The sequence below is a fragment of the Culex quinquefasciatus genome, chromosome 3, assembly GCF_015732765.1.
Source record: "Culex quinquefasciatus strain JHB chromosome 3, VPISU_Cqui_1.0_pri_paternal, whole genome shotgun sequence".
NCBI classification, from domain to species: Eukaryota; Metazoa; Arthropoda; class Insecta; order Diptera; family Culicidae; genus Culex; species Culex quinquefasciatus.
In genome coordinates, this window is record NC_051863.1 from 72,539,544 (window position 1) to 72,559,780 (window position 20,237).

General features: G+C 41.2%; 2 protein-coding genes and 1 pseudogene across 2 annotated transcripts; 1 reads left to right on the forward strand and 2 right to left on the reverse strand.

Annotated features, from left to right (window-relative positions):
• Window positions 1–7,711: 7,711 nt before the first annotated feature.
• Window positions 7,712–10,904, reverse strand: LOC119768994 (uncharacterized protein K02A2.6-like). Its single transcript, XM_038260864.1, has 2 exons — window positions 8,144–10,904; window positions 7,712–7,722 (listed from the first exon to the last, which is right to left on the reverse strand). Exons 1-2 carry the CDS (start codon window positions 10,902–10,904, stop codon window positions 7,712–7,714), a joined length of 2,772 nt encoding a protein of 923 aa, XP_038116792.1.
• Window positions 10,905–11,042: 138 nt separating this feature from the next.
• On the reverse strand, window positions 11,043–11,924 carry LOC119768995 (paraneoplastic antigen Ma3 homolog). The gene has a single exon (XM_038260865.1). It carries the CDS (start codon window positions 11,922–11,924, stop codon window positions 11,043–11,045), a length of 882 nt encoding a protein of 293 aa, XP_038116793.1.
• Window positions 11,925–12,594: 670 nt separating this feature from the next.
• Window positions 12,595–19,093, forward strand: LOC119768996 (annotated as a pseudogene).
• The last annotated feature ends 1,144 nt before the right edge of the window (window positions 19,094–20,237 follow it).

Genomic DNA, 20,237 nt, shown 5'->3' on the forward strand with positions numbered 1-20,237 from the left:
TTAAAATACCTATAGTTTCAAGCTTTTTGCCTTTCTTAAAAAGAAAGGTTTAAGGTTTTCTTTTGGAAAAACGCTTTCTCAGAAATCCAAAAAAAAATCGTACACGGCGAGGATTCGTCCCACAAAAAATTCCTATTACTTCAGGGGTGCTCAAAGTTTTTGATTGGCGGGCCAAATTTGAAGCTCACATAAGCTTGCGGGCCAGCGAGAAAAAAATCTATAAAGCTGAAAAAAATCAACTATCCGGATAAGTTTTTTAAATTTTAGGTATTTTCAGAACTTTTTTGACATTTAAATATTAGAAAATAAAAAATATTGTTTTAAAATAGATTTTTACAGAAAACTCCCAATGAATTAATTAAATTTTATTTAAATCAGAAAATGAAAAATATGCAACACATATATTATTTATTTGTTTTTCATTACAACTTTCTTGCCTTGATTTTTTCAAAAAATATTCCTCCAATTTCAAAAAATAAAATAAAAAAAATCATTCTGCCTTAATCAGATGCTAGGTAATCAGATTCGTAACCCACTCGTTATGAGTTCGAATCACGAGTTGGAAGGTTTTTAGTGCAAAATAAGTTTGAGGCCCACAATAAAAAATCGTACGTAATGATTTTGGCATTATAACATACCTATATTTTAGCTATTTTTACAGTGCCCTGTTTTAATCGAATTCTATAACTCATTTCCAAAAAAAATTTCTTGAATTAAAAAAAAAAATCAATCACATTGAAACGTGTTACCTAAATTCTTTCAATAAGATAGATTTTTCAACACAATATTTGTTTCATATAATCAGGATCAAAGTTTCGAAAAATATTTAGTTTTATATTAACAAAACATAAAAAGGTTGACAAAACAAATGCATAAACTTAACATTTGTTTTTAGGAATTATAAAATCACTTACAAATGCATCAAAGGGCCATTTTACATGATTATTCAAAATGGGCCCGCGGGCCACAAAAAATCACCTCGCAGGCCACGTTTGGCCCGCGGGTCATACTTTGGTCACCCCTGTACTAAATTGAAGGTTTAAATGCGCTCTTTCGATTGAATTTTGGCCCAAAACCCGGAACTCAAAGTCTGATTTTAGAAAGCTCTTTTTCTGAAATACTTGAGCGATGTCTGTATCCGCTCTTAAAAAATTGTGTCTTCCATCATTGGAAAACCGCTCGTTAAGGATACTAAAATCATTTTAGATTTGAGATTTTTTTTAAATATTGTTTTGAATTTGATATTTTTTAGTTTTTAAATTTTGATTTTTTTTAATCTTCAAATTTTCGATTACCCAAATTTTTGGTATTTTGAATTTCAGATTGCTAAAATTTTTAATTTCGATTACGATTTTAGAAATTTCGAAAAATAATTAATATGTATTTTGATTTTTTTTGTTAGTATAAAAACTATTAAAACATTTTTTTTCGAATTTTTTAATTTCTGAAGCTTTGAATTTGGAATGTTCTTATCTTTTTATTTTCGCCAAGAATGTTTAAATTAAAAAAAATATTTCTACCGATTAAATTCCAGCTTCTGTTACGTCCAATCAAGCTCATATTTGGCGCCCACCAGAACAAGCCCCAATAATAGTTTTTGTTACACATTCTAGTGCCTATATATATAAGATATATATCTTCGTAAAAAGTTTGTAATATTTGATTTACAAAATTAAAAATCATTACTCAAAACTCAAAAGAAATTAAATATTCAGAGCCGGAGATGTTAAGAAATGACAAAAGACGGTAATAACAAAATTAATAATATTTCAATAACAAATCCTGTTAAAATAACAAAAAGTGTTATTATTTTATCCTGAAGTTCAACTTCAAGAAGAAAAAATAATAACAGTTTCTGACAAAATAACAAAATTTGGTATTGAAGTGATATTATATTGAAAATGTTTAATAACACGCTAATATGAGGAAATGTCCATAACACAATCTGTTATTATTTTTATTATTTTTTCTTTTGTTAAATATGTTAAGATCTTTGGGATAATTTTGTCTAATCTCGTCGGGGTCATTATTTTGGCCATTAAATGGCGTCCTTCAGCTTAAATTATTCTAAAAAGTTGAAATTTTGAAAGTTGATTTTTTTAATTATTTGATATACCCCCTAAGGGACTTTGCTGAAATTGGCTAGAACTATGGGATAATTTAAACCAATTTCGTCGGGGTCATTATTTTGGCCATGAAATGGGGTCCTTAAGCTAAAATTATTCTAAAAAGTTAAAATTTTGAAAAATGTTTTTTTTAATTATTTGATATACCCCCTAAGGGACTTTGCTAAAATTGGCTAGAACTATGGGATAATTTTGACCAATTTCGTCGGGGTCATTATTTTGGCCATGAAATGAGGTCCTTAAGATAAAATTATTCTAAAAAGTTGAAATTTCGAAAGTTGATTTTTTTTAATTATTTGATATACCCCTTAAAGGACTTAGCTAAAATTGGCAAGAACTATGGGATAATTTTGACCAATTTCGTCAGGGTCATTATTTTGGCCGTGAAATGGAGTCCTTAAGCTTAAATTATTCTAAAAAGTTGAAATTTTGAAAGTTGATTTTTTTAATTGTTTGATATACCCCCTAAGGGACTTTGCTAAAATTGGCTAGAACTATGAAATAATTTTGACCAATTTCATCGGGGTCATTTATTTCACCATGAAATGGGGTTTCAAGCTAAAATTAATCCGATAAAATTAACTTTTGAGAGTTCAATTTTTTTTAATTTAGTTATATTCCCTAACGGAATTGACTTATTTATTGAGAATTTTTGAAGTGTGAATAACAAAAACTGTTATTATTTTCACAGAGCCAGGAAGTTAGAGCTGACGTTGAAGTTCGAGCTGGAGTGAGACCTCAGAGACTGCATCGGATTCAGCAAATTTTCAGCAACTTTTACTTGGAGTCGGAATCTGTGAAGTCGGGTATTTCTGGAGAGCTGAAGTTGTCGTTGACGTCATATCCTGCATCCAGAGTCGGAGTTGTCTTCAAAGTATGGATTCAAAGTCGCTTGGAGGTACCCGACTCTGCAGCCCTGACTAGTACAGAGGAGTTATGGCAACTGCAGGTTTATTTGCAAATTACAAATAAACCAAAACAATAACTTTTTTTGTTATGGAGACATACCAGTTCAATAACATTTTTGTTATTATGCTGCTCCACCTCTCCGCACAAAATAACAAATCTTGTTATTCCTTCATGATTCCTTCTGTGTTATTGGTTTGTTATTGCAATAACAACATAATAACAGTTTAAGTTATTCTTCGAACAAATCTTTGTTATTGATTTTTGTAATTTTAACAACTAATCCGATCATCCCAATAACATATTTCGATCTTCTCACAATATCAAAAACTGACCTTCCCAAGTTATTTCCGTCTGCTCGGGATAATCTTTATCTTCATTTTTCGACGTTTCGTACTGAGCAGTTCTCTAGGATTTCGGTCATTCGATTTTTTTTGTATTTTTTAATCCGACTGAAACTTTTTTGGTGCCTTCGGTATGCCCAAAGAAGCCATTTTGCATCATTAGTTTGTCCATATAATTTTCCATACAAATTTCGCAGCTGTCCATACAAAAATGATGTATGAAAATTCAAAAATCTGTATCTTTTGAAGGAATTTTATAATCGAGTTGGTGTCTTCGGCAAAGTTGTAGGTATGGATACGGACTACACTGGAAAAAAATGATACACGGTAAAAAAATTGGTGATTTTTTATTTAACTTTTTATCACTAAAATTTGATTTGCAAAAAAACACTATTTTTAATTTTTTTCATTTTTTGATATGTTTTAGAGGACATAAAATGCCAACTTTCTTAGCAATTTCCAGGTTGTGCAAAAAATCATTGACCGAGTTATGAATTTTTTAATCAATACTGATTTTTTCAAAAAATCGAAATATTGGTAGCAAAATTTTTTCAACTTCATTTTTCGATGTAAAATCAAATTTGCAATCAAAAAGTACTTTAGTAAAATTTTGATAAAGTGCACCGTTTTCAAGTAAAATCCATATTTAGGTGACTTTTTGGAAATAGTCGCAGTTTTTCATTTTTTTAAATTAGTGCACATGTTTGCACTTTTTTGAAAAAAATATTTTTGAAAAGCTGAGGAAATTCTCTATATTTTGCTTCTTCGGACTTTGTTGATACGACCTTTATTTGCTGAGATATTGCAATGCAAAGGTTTAAAAACAGGAAAATTGATGTTTTCTAAGTCTCACCCAAACAGCCCACCATTTTTTAATGTCGATATCTCAGCAACTAATGGTCCAATTTTCAATGTTAATATATGAAACATTTGTGAAATTTTCCGATCTTTTCGAAAACTATATTTTCAAAATTTTCAAATCAAGACTAACATTTCAAAAGGGCCAAACATTCAATATTACGCCCTTTTAAAATGTTAGTCTTGATTTGAAAATTTTGAAAATATTGTTTTCGAAAAGATCGGAAAATTTCACAAATGTATCATATATTAACATTGAAAATCGGACCATTAGTTGCTGAGATATCGACATTAAAAAATGGTGGGCTGTTTGGGTGAGACTTAGAAAACATCAATTTTCCTGTTTTTAAACCTTTGCATTGCAATATCTCAGCAAATAAAGGTCGTATCAACAAAGTCCGAAGAAGCAAAATATAGAGAATTTTCTCAGCTTTTCAAAAATATTTTTTTCAAAAGTGGGCAAACATGTGCACTAATTTAAAAAAAAATGAAAAACTGCGACTAGAGGAACAGCATCTAATTCCAGCGTGCCTCTAACAGGGTGGCCACTCAAGTCGGGAAATCGGGAAAGTCGGGAAAAAGTCGGGAATTCGCCAAAATCCGCAAAAAATCTGGAAAAAGCCGGGAATTTATGATTTTTTTGTCAAAAAGTCGGGAAAAGTCGGGAATTCTAAGCAAACTTGTTTGAAAATTTTTTTTTAACTTGAATTATTTTGTAATATTCTGTGCAATTTTCAAATTGAATTCGCTCAATTCTACTTTAGTAACATACTTATAATTTAAGGTTCTTTTCACTATTTCAATATATTTGAGTATGGAAAAGCTGTTTAAAACATTCAAAATCTTAATTAGTATTGGAGTCTTTGACACAGATCTTCATAATATTTTTCATGAATCATTTGATCTCTATTAATTTTTGGTTATCAAACAAGAGGTTAAGTTAATGATAAACTAATATAAAAATAGAGCTTAATGGCCAGCTTAGAGTTATGATTCTATTTCATTTTGTCACATAGATTGAATATTTGAAAACAGATTCCAACTTGAGTTTGGCAATGGTTTTTTTGGCAAATATTTTTAATTGTTTAAATAAAAATCCAAAACTTAAAAACTTTTTTTACGTTTTGAAAACATAAAGAAAATTTTGAAATTGCAAAAAAAAAAACAATCCAAAAAAGTTGGAGTTATTGCGAAACTGTTAAAAAAATTGTCTCTTCAAACATTTTGCTTGAAATAAGTGGTAAACATAAAATCATATCAAACTGAATGTTCATTGAAAAAAACAGTTAAATACTGACCACTATACAAATTAAAATTGAAAAAAAAAATATATCAAAAATTACAAAATTAAAAAGGGAACATGGCAAAAACATTTTTTTATAAATTCCTTGACATATTTCTAAATCCTTTGAATGAATAGTATCAGCAATTATGTTTTAATCATTCTCTGATTTCAAATGATGATGAAGTTTTAAAAATAGGAACAACATTTTAAGTTCAATTATCTTTGATCTTTTGTCATTTCCAGATGAAACGAAGTATCAAAAACTATACTTTTGCCAATTTAAAAAAATACAAGGAAGTTATAAGTATTGTTGAACTTTCGATATTTTTTTCAAAGACTAGTTGTTTGTGTTTCTACTCTGAATCATAATAATAAAATTCCATTTTTGAAGTTTTTTTTAAATTGTTGTTTAGTTTGTGTATTTACAAAAAAGGCCTGTATTTGGATTATTTTTAAATTCATTTATTTTTTTTGTGGTTAATATTGACTTTTCTTATAGAAAGTTTTTTGTTTGAAATCATTCTTTAGATAAGAAATGCGTATTATTTGAGCATTCTGGAAAAGTCTTGAAAAAGTCGGGAAAAAGTCGGGAATTTGAAAATGGGATTTGAGTGGTCACCCTGCTCTAATGTTGGCAGGTCAGAACTTTGACATTCAATTAAAGCTAATTAAAAGCGTTTTCAACTGAAATCGATTGATAAATAGCTCAATAAGAAGTGAGCAAGCAAGTTTCTATTAAAAGTTTTGCAAAATTAGTTGTTTAAATAGTCAAAATCAGCAAATTGGATGGAGTTAGGAGCAAGTGCTTAACCTGCCAAACATACGAGAATTTCCCCTATTTTCAAAAAAATCAACTAAATATGGATTTAACTTGAAAACGGTGCACTTTATCAAAATTTTACTAAAGTACTTTTTGATTGCAAATTTGATTTTACATCGAAAAATGAAGTTGAAAAAAATTTTGCGACCAATATTTCGATTTTTTGAAAAAATCAGTATTTATTAAAAAAAATCATAACTCGGTCAATGATTTTTTGCATAACCTGAAAATTTCTGAAAAGTTGGCATTTCATGTCCTCTAAAACATATCAAAAAATAAAAAAAATTAAAAATAGTGTTTTTTTGCAAATCAAATTTTAGTGATAAAAAGTTAAATAAAAAAATCACCAATTTTTTTTACCGTGTATCATTTTTTTCCAGTGTAGTCCGTATCCATACCTACAACTTTGCCGAAGACACCAAATCGATCAAAAAATTCCTTCAAAAGATACAGATATTTGAATTTTCATACATCATTTTTGTATGGACAGCCGCGAAATTTGTATGGAAAATTATATGGACAAACTAATGATGCAAAATGGCTTCTTTGGGCATACCGAAGGCACCAAAAAAGTTTAAGTCGGATTAAAAAATACAAAAATTAAAATTGAAGAAAAAAGACCGATTTCGTAGAGAATTGCTCTACTAAGAAAATACAAACAAACATTTTCAAAATCTCCATCCGCGCGATATCCGCGCCTGAGAAAAATTAGCCAGCAAATCCGCGCCAGATCCGCGCCGTCCGCAACAACCCTGGAAGTTATATTCTTTAGTAAGAAAGGCTCTATCTCACCCCTGGTATCCCACCAGGGGTTTTTTTTTTTTTTTTTAAAAATCCAATATCAATATTTTTTTTATTTTAAATAGGCTATCTATTCAAATGAAACACAATATTTCAATTAACAGGACTTCGGCAGTACGCGGACTATGGGACGGATTATGACACCACCAATCCCTTGATGCGATCTCGGATCATCAAACTACAAAAGTGCCAAATCATTGTTAACGAAGATACTCGTAGCATATGGAAAGCAAAGTACGATGTCCAGCCAGTCCAGCAACCCAGCGTAGCAAAAAACCCGAGGGTAAAATCACAGGCAAAACATGCGCAAAATGACAAACAAACTGTTCCCGGATGACTACCAAACAACTATCGCCCAAACCCCAAGGTCGAAAAGGGGCTGTCCAGGGCCGAAAGAATTATGGCGGTGGAAGTCATTGGCCGTGACAAAGATTTGCATCGGTGCCATATGCTGTCGCGGATGGCCTTTGAAGAAGAAACATACCGCGCAGTGTCCGATGTGTTGACGTTCTGTGTGCAGATTGTCTTTTCGGTGCGGATTAAAAGACGGTTTCACTTTTACCTTCGAACTTTATTCTTCAACTGCTGGATCGGGAAAGAGGAATACAATAGTGTAACATGGGTTTTTATAGGGTCGTACAGGAAATAGCTTAGGTACTAGAAATACAACACACTTGCAATATAATTAGAGATATTCAAGATACAACTACAATGATCTAGACCAGCTAAACGAGGGATACTTAACACTTCCCCGCTTAAATTCAAAATTACATTTTGTGAAATCTATAAACTTCGTATCTCTCTGGTCTTCTCCTGACACGCTTACTCCTACGCAACTTCGCAGGTCGTTCAGGTGTCTTGAGAGGTGAACTCTTCTCTCTCCTTCGTTTGTATCTCTTCTTAGGTGTTACAATTACATTGGGCTCAACTTTTGGGTAAATATAATCGTTTTTCTCCACAACTCTTCTCTTAAGTTGGTTCCTGCTAGCCAACTTGGTATTACCTGACACCTCAATGTAGTACGTATTCTTGCTGTTAACACCCACGATCACAGCTTCCAACCAAGATCTCATCGTTTTGTACTCACAACGGTACCACACAAGATCTCCTACAGCGTAATCGTCGTTTTTCCTGACCCTTGGCTTTTCATTGACACTTTCCCGCTTATCAATGACCTTTTCTTTGACCCTCAGATCAAATCTAACCCTTTTCTTAACCTTTTCTTGCTTCGGCTTCAAATTGCTGTCCAACTCGGTTTTTGGCACAAAAGAAAAGATTTTGCTCGCAGGCGAACACCCTAGCGCCTGGCAGTAACTGTTCCGGTAACTAAACAGGAAAACCTCGACCAGTTCCGGAATCTTACAGCTACCGTACTTTGGATCAGCCATCAGTTTCTTCAAACCGCTCTTGGCTGTCTGGACCCCCCTTTCCGCAAGACCATTACTTTCGGGCGAATACGCCGGACTCTTCTTCAGCTCAATCCTCATCTGTCTCGCGTAGTCCACAAATGCTTGACTGTTAAACGGTGGTCCGTTATCGCTGACGATCAGATCGCTTTTCCCAAAAATACGGAACACAGAGTTCAAAGCGTTAATCAGCGAATCTGAATCGGTTCTACTCATCAACCTCACGTCGATCCACTTCGAGTAGGCGTCAACGACAATCAAAAATGTTTTTCCAGCGAAGTGAAAGAAATCCAGATGGACTCTCTCGAACGGTCTACTTGCCTCCGGCCACTTCGAGTAAACCTTCTTCGGCATTCTTCCGGTCTTACTGCAAACCTCACACCGCTGTACGAATTCTTCGATGTCCTTGTCCAACCCCGGCCAGTAAACGTACCGTCGAGCTTCTTGTTTCATCCGGATCACTCCAAGATGACAACCATGCATCAGCTCTAGAACACGTTTTTGGCAAGACCTCGGAACAATAACTTTTTCCGAATAAAGTACGCAATCGTTAAACAACGACAGACAACTCTGGTTTGCGAAGTAAAACTTCAGGTCGGCGGGTACGTTACTCTCGTCCCACCCACTTTGCACCAGCTGGAAAAGCGTACTCAGCAGAGAATCTCTCTGAGTTTCCCGGCCTATGACCTCCAGATCGATCATGGCTGACTCCTCGGTCACGCTCAACAGCTCAGCAATCTCCGAGTCGACCCCGGTGGTACCAGAAACCGGTAGTCTACTCAAAGCGTCCGCATTTGGAATCTTCGACCCCTTGCGATACACGATCCCAAATTCGAAAATCGAAAGCAAATACACGTATTTCTGCAACCGCGCCGCGGCCAACGGCGGCAGACCTCTCTTCTGGTCCAAAATGGCTGCTAACGGCTTGTTGTCGGTGACAACCGTAAACTGCTTACCGTAGATGTACTTGAAGAACTTCGTCAGGGCAAAGACCACGGCAAGAGCTTCTCGATGCAGATTCGGGTAGTTTCGTTCAGCAGCGGACAAAGTGCTCGACGCGTAGAAAACGGGCTTTTCCACGTCACCAACCCTGTGGCACAGAACGGCTCCCACGCCATTCAAGCTCGCGTCGCACACGACCACGATCGGTAGATCAGGGTTGTACAGCTCTAGGAGTCGGTGACTCAACAGGAGCTTCTTGCACTTGTCGAACGCACTTTCACACTCAGCAGACCACTTAAACTGAACGTTCTTCTTCAACAGCGCGTACAGGGGACACAACTTCACGGACAGATTGGGGACAAACTTGGAGTAGTAGTTGATCATTCCGAGGAACGATTTCAGCTGGGACACATCTTTCGGCCTTGGTGCATCTACGATCGCTTTGACCTTCTCCTCCGACGGACTGAGACCCTTCTCAGAAACCTGATGCCCAAGATATGCGATTTTCTTGACCAAGAACTCGCTCTTCTCAAGGTTCACCTTGACCTTGAACTCTTTCAGTCGTCCCAGAACCTCGTGAATTTTGTCCACTAACCCCTCAACGGTCTCATTTCCCAACAAAATGTCGTCTAGATAACACTGGACTCCTTCTACCCCCTTCAAAATGCCCTCAGTCATGATAAACTGGAACGCGGAGGCCGCGTTTGAGATCCCGAAGGGTAGTCTCTGGTAGGCAAAAAGTCCCTTGTGCGTGTTGATCACCAGATACTTCTGGGAATCCTCCGACACTCTAACCTGCATGTACGCCCCTTGCAGATCGATCTTCGCAAAGTACCGGTAACCACTTAGGTTCGCAAAAACATCACTTATGTTAGGCAAAGGATAATGTTCGGTACAGATCGCCTTGTTCACGGTCACTTTGCAATCCATACAAATCCGTACACTACCGTCTGCTTTCGGCACAACCACGATCGGCGATGCCCACTCACTGTGCTTGACCGGAACCAAAATCTTCTCACGCACTAACCTATCCAGTTCACTGGACACTTTCTCCTTCAGGGCAAACGGAACTTCGTACGGCCGGTAGAAGATCGGCCTGGCGTCCTCCTTCAGAACCACACTAGCTTCAAAAGTCTCGATTGGTTCTTCCAAGTTCTTGGTGAACAAGTCGTGATAGCGTGCGTTGAGGTTAGAAAGCAACGTGGCGCGAGTACTGTCCAACTTAACCTCACTTTGATCGACCTCTGCGACCTCGTTCTCAAAAAATTGCCTCCACTCCGGGTACAGCACATCTAACCAGTCTCGCCCGAGCAACGGATGGAACGTACTTTTCCCATCGATCACGATCAAGGTCATCGTGTACGATCGGCCATCGCACTTCACTCTCACTCGTATTGACCCCGCAATGTTCAACATCGTGCCCGAAATAACCCTTAACCTCACTTCACACTTCTGCAGCTTCAAGCGCGCAAAATTTTCTTTGTAATCGTGCACACTGATGATAGTATAGGATGCCCCAGAGTCGATTTCGAATTCCAGCCACTTACCGTCTAGTCACAACTTTTTGAACAGTGGAACGTTCACCACGTGGTTGACCTCGTCGTCAGAGTCGACCACGCTGTCGTCGTCGCTGCGGTTCACCACGTTCGCCTTGTTGCTCCAGCACGACCGCGCCATGTGGCCCTTCTTTCCGCAAGCGTAGCAACGGAAATCCTTGCGGCCACGTGGTCCTCCTCGCGAGCTGGGTCTGCCTCGCGAACTGCTGCGCTGGCCTCTCTCGGACTGCTCCGGCTTCCGGGACTGCGAACGGTTTCGTCGGTTGAAGTTTCCGCCATTGACTCGGTTGGCGTACTGCTGCTTGGCCTTCATCTTCTGCTGGTCTTCCTCGATCTGCTCCAGATTCTTGGCTTTCGTGACGGCTTCATCGAACTTCGTGTTGTCCGGGCTGTTCATCAGCTCGGCCTGGATTTTGGCGTTCCGTAGACCGGCGATGAATTTGTCGCGCAGGGCTGCGTCGAGGAACTGTTCGAAGACACAGTGTTTCGACAGGGCTTGCAGCTCGACCGCGAAATCCGCGACCTTCTCGTACTCGTGCTGGCTTCGCTTGAAGAACTCCACGGACTGGGCGATCCGGTTCTTCTGGGGACTGAAGTACGACTTCAGCTTGTCGGTAACCTCCTTGTACGTCGACTGCTTGTGGGTTTTCGGGTACAGCAACTGCTGCAGCTTCTTCAGCGCGGGCAAGCCAATAAAATGGACGATCAGCTTCCGCTTAAACTCGTCATCCGTAATGCAGTTGAGCTCGAAGAAGTTCTCGGCTCTCTCCAGGTAGTCGTCGAAATCCGCACTGGGAACGAAATTCTCCAGCGTTCCAATCAGCTTCATCGCGTGTTCCGCCGCGCCGGCGTTCTTCTCTTCTTCTTCCGGCTTCGTCATGGCACTGACCTCGAGCACTACGATCACACAGCACGTGGTTTTTGGCGTCCACGGCAAACTTCTCCCTTCCGATCACTCTACTTACTCGACTACTCCACGCGTTACCAGCAACCTCGTTGCTATTTTCCTTCGTCGCCAATGTCTTTTCGGTGCGGATTAAAAGACGGTTTCACTTTTACCTTCGAACTTTATTCTTCAACTGCTGGATCGGGAAAGAGGAATACAATAGTGTAACATGGGTTTTTATAGGGTCGTACAGGAAATAGCTTAGGTACTAGAAATACAACACACTTGCAATATAATTAGAGATATTCAAGATACAACTACAATGATCTAGACCAGCTAAACGAGGGATACTTAACACAGATGAATGGGAAGGTGAAATTAGGCCCGTGGGCATAGATGGAGAAAACGGACAAACGCTGCGCTGAAGGTAGGAGGGTAGTGGTCATGACCGGGATCTGTGGCGGACAATTTCGTAAAAGTCCGTCGCAGATAACGGCATGTCGTACCATCTTCCTACCATGTAAGCTGTACCGCATGCGGCTGGTCAGGTACGGCGAAGAGTGGCACGCAACGGCCATCTACCAAGTAAGCTGTACCGCATGCGGCTGGTCAGGTACGGCGAAGAGTGGCACGCAACGGCCATCTATTAAGTAAGCTGTACCGCATGCGGCTGGTCAGGTACAGCGAAGAGTGGCACGCAACGGTCATCTGCCTGGAGAACTTACCCCCGGCGGGCAAACTGTTCCCGGATGACTACCAAATAACTATGGAGCATCTGTGGACCAAGGCGCGGGATACCGTGGGGGTTGAGTTCTTGGCAGAAATCACATCCGTCAACGGCAGGGATTTTAACGCCGTTGCCTTCCTAGCCGGCTTGAGCATGCGCGACCAGTGAGTATTCTGGACCATTTGTTCAACTCGCTAAAATTTCTAATTGCAAAAAAACTCCACAGACTGCAGCACCCACAGCTACCCACGTGGCGGGAACAACACGAGCTGTGGATCGAGAAGAAGCGCCGTCGGTTGCGCAAACAGTAGAAGTGGCCGCAAAAAATCCATCCAGGCTGTCTAGGAGGCCGGCGAGAAGCTGAAGGACGTGTCGAACCTCGGCGTTCCGGAGATTGAGCAGCGCCTGAAGGCCCTCAACCAAGCTTGGCTGAACTAGAGGGTCTTGCCGCTACTCGTGGCCAAAAGTTGGACGAATCCCTGATCTACCAGCAGTTTTTGGCCAAGGTCGAAGAAGAGGAGGCCTAGTCGTGTGGTGTTCGTTGGATCGATCGGAGAGTGAATCGACGCGCGCGAATCCGCGGGAAAGTGGTAGAAAGTTCTCGAAATCATTGAAAAAGGGGTCGCGGTTTGCCCAGAGATGTTGGGCCATCAGTCGTGTGGTGTTCGTTGGATCGATCGGAGAGTGAATCGACGCGCGCGAATCCGCGGGAAAGTGGTAGAAAGTTCTCGAAATCATTGAAAAAGGGGTCGCGGTTTGCCCAGAGATGTTGGGCCATCAGTCGTGTGGTGTTCGTTGGATCGATCGGAGAGTGAATCGACGCGCGCGAATCCGCGGGAAAGTGGTGGAATGTTCTCGAAATCATTGAAAAAAACGTTACTTAATCCACAGGAAGGTGGTTGCTGCCTTCCTCCTAAAAGCCTTGCAACCACACACTACGAAAGCTTTGACTAACGCTTACTTAGTAAAGACACTATACATCTGAGTGCTGCCATCTAGGTATGATAAATTTAATGAACCATTTGAAAGCACTGCAGTGTTTGTGTGCGTGCACTGAGCGTAAAGTTCCGACAGCTATCCGCCGGAGCTTTCAAATTATGTAAATAATGATCCTTTTTAGTATCAACCAAAACAGTTTTTCGAACATATCTTTTAAAGTACTGCACCAAGCCGGATGAAATTTAAAAAAGACTTAAAGAACCTGAAGGCAAATCCAAAAACATAGATCCGGACAAAATTGGTCGAGCCAGTTCCGAGAAAAGTGAGTGAGAAAAAAAATTCTACGTCCATCCACACGCACAGACATTTGTTCAGAATTTGATTCTGAGTCGATATGTATACGTAAAGGTATATCTGGGAGGCTTATTTAAAAAGTTCAATTTTTGAGTGATTTTATAGCCTTGCCTCAGTGAGGTGAGGAAGGCAAAAAGGTCGCGGTGCGCCCAGAGATGTTGGGCCATCAGTCGTGTGGTGTTCGTTGGATCGATCGGAGAGTGAATCGACGCGCGCGAATCCGCGGGAAAGTGGTAGAAAGTTCTCGAAATCATTGAAAAAGGGGTCGCGGTTTGCCCAGAGATGTTGGGCCATCAGTCGTGTGGTGTTCGTTGGATCGATCGGAGAGTGAATCGACGAGCGCGAATCCGCGGGAAAGTGGTGGAAAGTTCTCGAAATCATTGAAAAAAAGGTCGCGGTGCGCCCAGAGATGTTGGGCCATCAGTCGTGTGGTGTTCGTTGGATCGATCGGAGAGTGAATCGACGCGCGCGAATCCGCGGGAAAGTGGTAGAAAGTTCTCGAAATCATTGAAAAAGGGGTCGCGGTTTGCCCAGAGATGTTGGGCCATCAGTCGTGTGGTGTTCGTTGGATCGATCGGAGAGTGAATCGACGCGCGCGAATCCGCGGGAAAGTGGTGGAATGTTCTCGAAATCATTGAAAAAAAGGTCGCGGTGCGCCCAGAGATGTTGGGCCATCAGTCGTGTGGTGTTCGTTGGATCGATCGGAGAGTGAATCAACGCGCGCGAATCCGCGGGAAAGTGGTAGAAAGTTCTCGAAATCATTGAAAAAGGGGTCGCGGTTTGCCCAGAGAAGTTGGGCCATCAGTCGTGTGGTGTTCGTTGGATCCAAGGTAATCCATCCTTTAAAGGTACGGCTATGTTTCTATAGCTGTATTAGTGTGAGAACGCAGAGAAAAAAAAAATTGTCAAGTTTAGCTACGAAATGTAATTTTATGTAATTTTTCTCTCCGTGCACTGTCAGAGCAGAGCGTTGTGACGTCATACCGTTTGTTTTGGTAGCGTATGCAAGGAAAATTATATTTCTTTTTAAGTTTTTCGTGGATTTCGTGGCACCTGAGCCGCGCTTATGTCCTCCAATCGTTTGGATAACCCGGATAACGATCTGCAGAAGGTAAACAAATCGGTTGACAAATCTTAAAGTTTAATTACATTAATTTTATACTTATATTTTTATACGCAGCTGTTTCAACTAGTTGTGACCCGGAAGAGTCAGACCAAGATGGTTTGGCCAAGCATTCGGCAGTAGCCGGTGGCGATCCGTTCCTGTGCGCGATGTTCTGGACCCGGTCGCCGTACAGTGGCGGCGACCACGTTCAGCATCAACCCCTTCAGAAGCAGTCTATTCCGGGCCAGCCGGGAGCTGGCGCAACAGCAGCGGCGTCAGAAGTACCACGAGTGTAAGGAAAAACACCCAGCATTTGCCGCAGTGTACCGTGCCGGTCCCGTGGCCATCCGGAAGGATTCCTTGTGCCAGAGAGAGCATGCTTTCTGGCTCTCCGGATGGTTTTAAACGGTTCACCGGTTTTTGCGGGTGACGGGGTTGTCAAGAGTTCAATCCTTTTCAGCTAAAAAGCTGTATCTTATGTAAAAATTAATAAGCCTTACAAACATTTTTCCCTTTTTTCAGTCAACATGGGCTGCACCAATTAACGGCATCTGGTTCAATGTTGATAGTCTAGAAGCCGCGAGTTTGACGTCCCCCGACAACGTCGAACCGAGCAGCGGCGGACATGGGAAAATTGTGGGGGACGCAATTCGGAACGGGTTGGGTATCACTGAGATCACTACAACAATTGGAACGGTGGTAGCGGCGTTCCTGTCGGTTAATACGACGTCCCTTCATCAAACGGCTGCTCCTGGTGGCAGCGTGTGCCTGCGGAGTCCCGATCGTCTTCAGCAAGTTCCGCCGGAAGAACATCTCACCCAATACGGATAAATCCAGGAAGAAGAATGTGACGACGTCCTCCGTGCAAACTCCCGAAGATGACGTAGGTCAAGTCGGAGAACAACAGTCGCCTGACGCGCTACGACCCGTTCTAACGCTCGGCGGAGCATGCCGGCGCCAGGTACGCCACCCAACGGTGCAGAATTTTGCGCAGGCCATCATCAACAAACGCGCCGCTCAGTCATTACGGCGACCCGCTTTGGGACATTTCGCTGGGGCTAATTTTGCACTGGATCTTGTTCAAGAACCCGAAGAAGCTCAAGATGGAGTAGGATGAGGAGGCGAGCAGGATCCGAAGTCGAATAGTATTTGGGTGACACGCGGGCTGTCGGTGCACGCCCTCACCAAGGATCACTGCACCGAGGACAAGCGGTACATATTTAAGTGAGTTCCATTTTTTTACTTCGTTGATCGGATTTCTGATGTTCTTTTCGAAATGCCAGATTCCTCGAAGAAAAATTCGAACACCTGCGCGAGGTCAAGGAGCTAGTACCCGTCAAGAAGCCTGTACGCTCGTCGCGGCTGGTTACTAAACGATCAATTTAAGCAAGCAGCAAGCCCGTGGAGGCGACGGGCGAGATTGTTCCGCACCGCTGCAACACTATCGATTAAATCGATTTAAAACGTACCGACACCGGTCCAGAAGTAAGCAATTCTGATCTTGAGCGTGCGCGACGGGATGTCCTGCGCCCAGACGGGTTCCGGCAAGACGGCTGCTTTCCTGGTTCCGATCTCCGTTCCGATTCAGAAACAAATGTACAAGCATCTTTACTCCAACCACCTTGAGCAGTACCCTTCGGAACTCGTGCTGGCTCCGACTCGTTGGCCAAGCAAATCTTTGAAAAGTCAAAGAAGTTCTGCTATCGCGTCCGAGCGTCTTGTACGCTAGTAACAAAATCCAGGATCAGATGGGCGAGTTGGACCTTTGCTTCCATCCTGGAACGTATAACATTCGATTCCCCGTGCTGGACGAGGCGGACATGGAATGCTAGTAATAAAGTTGTGAAAATTGCTTTTAAACAGTGTTGCAAATGAGTGATAAAAAAGCTATCAATAGATTATCTCTGCACCAAAAATATCCGAGAGTATAGCGGCCGTCACGATAGCTTGTGAGATCTCTTCTTGTGTCTCATGATTCCCAGCGATGTCATTCTCTCTCTATCACTCTTCCCCTTTTCCTCGACTATGCACTCTCACCGCTGAGTCTCTCAAGCTCTCCGAAAACTGCAATGAGAGAACGCGAGATGGCGATTAGAAGCCGACCACGCATGACGTCCCGTTAAACTGCGTTTGCGAAATTGGTTTTGTGGCGGCTTTTGTGGTTAAACGCTGTTGCGGTAGGATGATCGTGGAAGCGGGAATGAGAGAGAAAAGGAAAATGTCAATCGCGAGTGTGTAAACACGAAAACGTGTTCGGCTATGTTCGGCGCTGAGAGTTTCAATGAAGAGAGAAGAGCAGTTATATTTGAGGCATGAATATTCAGGCGGGATAATTGTAGTTTTTGAGAGCTGATATTTTGATATTTTAACAACCCTGCTTTTAAATATATTATTATGCATAAAATTGCTTGTATTTATTCATTCTAAAGAGAAATGAAACTTCAGTATCCAACAACATTTTTTTTTTGATAGTAAAAATCAATTAAAATAAATCAAAGCATTGTAAAACGTCGTTTGGATTCTAGAAATTTAACATTGATATTACCACAAAATCCACTGTTTCCCATACAAAAAACTTTGTTGTCAATACTTTTAACCACAACCCTTTTGACAATGGAAAACGTTGAAAGACAAGGAAAATTACTGTAAAAACGTTGCTGGTTCATCAGCAAAAAATGTGGTTCCGAAAATCATTGTAAATCCACTGTCGCCTATTGTCCGGGGTTTCAATAAAATAAATAAAATTCTCGGTAAAATCTTTCGATACTTTTCCAAAACACTATTTTCATGCAAAACATGCTTTTGATTAATTTGTTGACTAATAAAAGTTTTCTAGCAATGCATAAAACATACAATTAAATTAGTTTTTCATTAATTTTGTATATCATCCTATAGTAGCAAGAACGGTATGACGTCATCATCAGAGGCATCGCGAATGTTGACACTTTTTTGCCTACTAACACTAAACCCAAGCGTTTTCAGCCGGACCTGTTAAATATACGGACATTGCGTTGGATCGATCGAAGTGTGAATAGACGCGCGAACCCGCGAGAAGTAGATCGGAAAAGAATTGAAATAGAGATTCGCATCGTTGAATTATATATTATATTTTCATTTCGTTTTGAAAGCCCATCCCATAGCATCGTTGCTCGGATGGCAGGCCGGCGGTAAGAAGTTAAACATAAAAATTGTACATCACGGAATAATACGTTAATTCAAAATTCATTTCGTTTTGAAAGTCCTTCCCAAAGCATCGTTGCTCGGATGGCACGCCGGCGGTAAGAAGTAAAAAATACGCGATTGATAAGACCTTCTCATAGCGTCGTAGCTCGGAAGGCAACGATTGTTTCACTTTCTGGTCATATCATCTACCAAGATGAATCCTGACCTTTCCTTTCCTTCCCTACTAACACAATTCCCCACTTCCCGTGATGCTTGAAGGAGATGCTGTGGATTCAACGGTCTCATGCGGTGTCAACAGGTATAGAGCGACAAACTCTGTGTCTGATGAGTCTGCAACTTCAACTATCGGACTAACATTCCTACCTTTGTTGAACTGCATCTCCTTGGGGGGGCGCCGGTATTGACTCAAAGCAGAGATCTTCAGGGGTTATACAGTGAGGATGATTAGCTCCCACTACTCATCTGTTGGTTCATTGTGTAACTTCAGCTGATCCGTCAATAACGGAGTAGCAGCTCATTGGCAGTCAACCATGCTCATGCTCATGCTCATGCTCAAGGTCGAAGAAGAGGAGGCCTGGATCAGCGAGAAGCAGCTGCTACTGTCGGTTGAGGTCTAAGGTGATTCGATGGCCGCCGTCCAGGGTCTGCTGAAGAAGCACGACGCCTTCGAGACGGACTTTGCCGCCCACCGGGACCGCTGCTCGGACATCCGCGACGTATGTGGAAGGCCGACGTCGTCGAGAGCTGGATCGCCGACAAGGAGAACCACGTCAAGTCGGAGGAGTTCGGCCGGGATCTGTCCACGGTTCAGACGCTGCTCACCAAGCAGAGACATTCGATGCCGGTAAGTCTTGATTGATGAGCTTAGATCAAGACAGTATAGCTCTGGTTCCTTGCAAGTGTCCTATTTTCTTACCTCTACGTTGGCTTGGTTTCGTCATCATGACAAAGTGTTACCTTGCTGGTGGGATGTGGAAACGGCTCGTAAAGCTTTGACCAGCGAGGGTTAGAGTCGAGACGGCTAAAAGAAAAGGGCATGCCAATGTGGGAAAGGGAAGTAATTTGTGATTGTAGACGGTATTGTTTTGATTCGCAGTATGTTGAGTCAACTGAAGCTGTGGATGTACCTGAACATCGCAAGAACGGGGTTTCTCTTCTTTCCATTTTTATCTACCATCTATCTTCTGTTTATTTTGTTTCACTGATTCTCTAACACGCATCTGTTTACTATCGTCCATTTGATTTCGATTTTACTTTTTGATTCTCTTATCTCTCCACGCTTTTCCACTCTATTTTACTAATTCATGCTGCTGTAACAAACTGTCTGTTTTTTCCTTAATTTGGCAGCGATGTCAATTTTGTTTGTCATGTGCCTTTTCTTTATATACATATTCGAATAATTTTTCATCTGCCCTTTAAATTACCCTTAAAACAATCTTAGCTTGTTTGATACCTTTATTTATTAACCTGTGTTAATTTCTTAATCTACTTAATAAATTGTTATCTTAAATATGATTTTAACAAGAAAAACTATTCCGGCCAAAATCGGTTGAGCCTGTGACGAGATATTCCATTATTTTTTTTTTCTTAACTTATTTTTATTAGGTCCTTTTAGGTGCTGTGACCAGGTTGGGACCGAGGATCAGTAAAACATTATATAATAACAAAAAAAAACTCCTTAATTCCATACTTGGAGATCATGTAACTGACGAGGGTTACTTGGTCCAAGCGGGTCTTGCAGGTCTTGAACCTGCCGATGTATTCGGAGAAAATCCCTCACAGCTCAGCCGAACTGTAGAGTACCTCCCCGGCTTCCTTCTCCGTGGCTCCACCGTCTCGGGGGCCGCCTTGGCTGCTTCCTGCGGGTCGAGGGCGATCCTTGGATTTTCCATCCGGAACTGCGCCCGGCAGCGGAGAGAACTCCGCCGGCGTAAACGCCGGAACTGCTGGACTCTGCTTCTCCGCCTTCCTTGCCGGCGGTTTCGGTTTCGACGCCTGC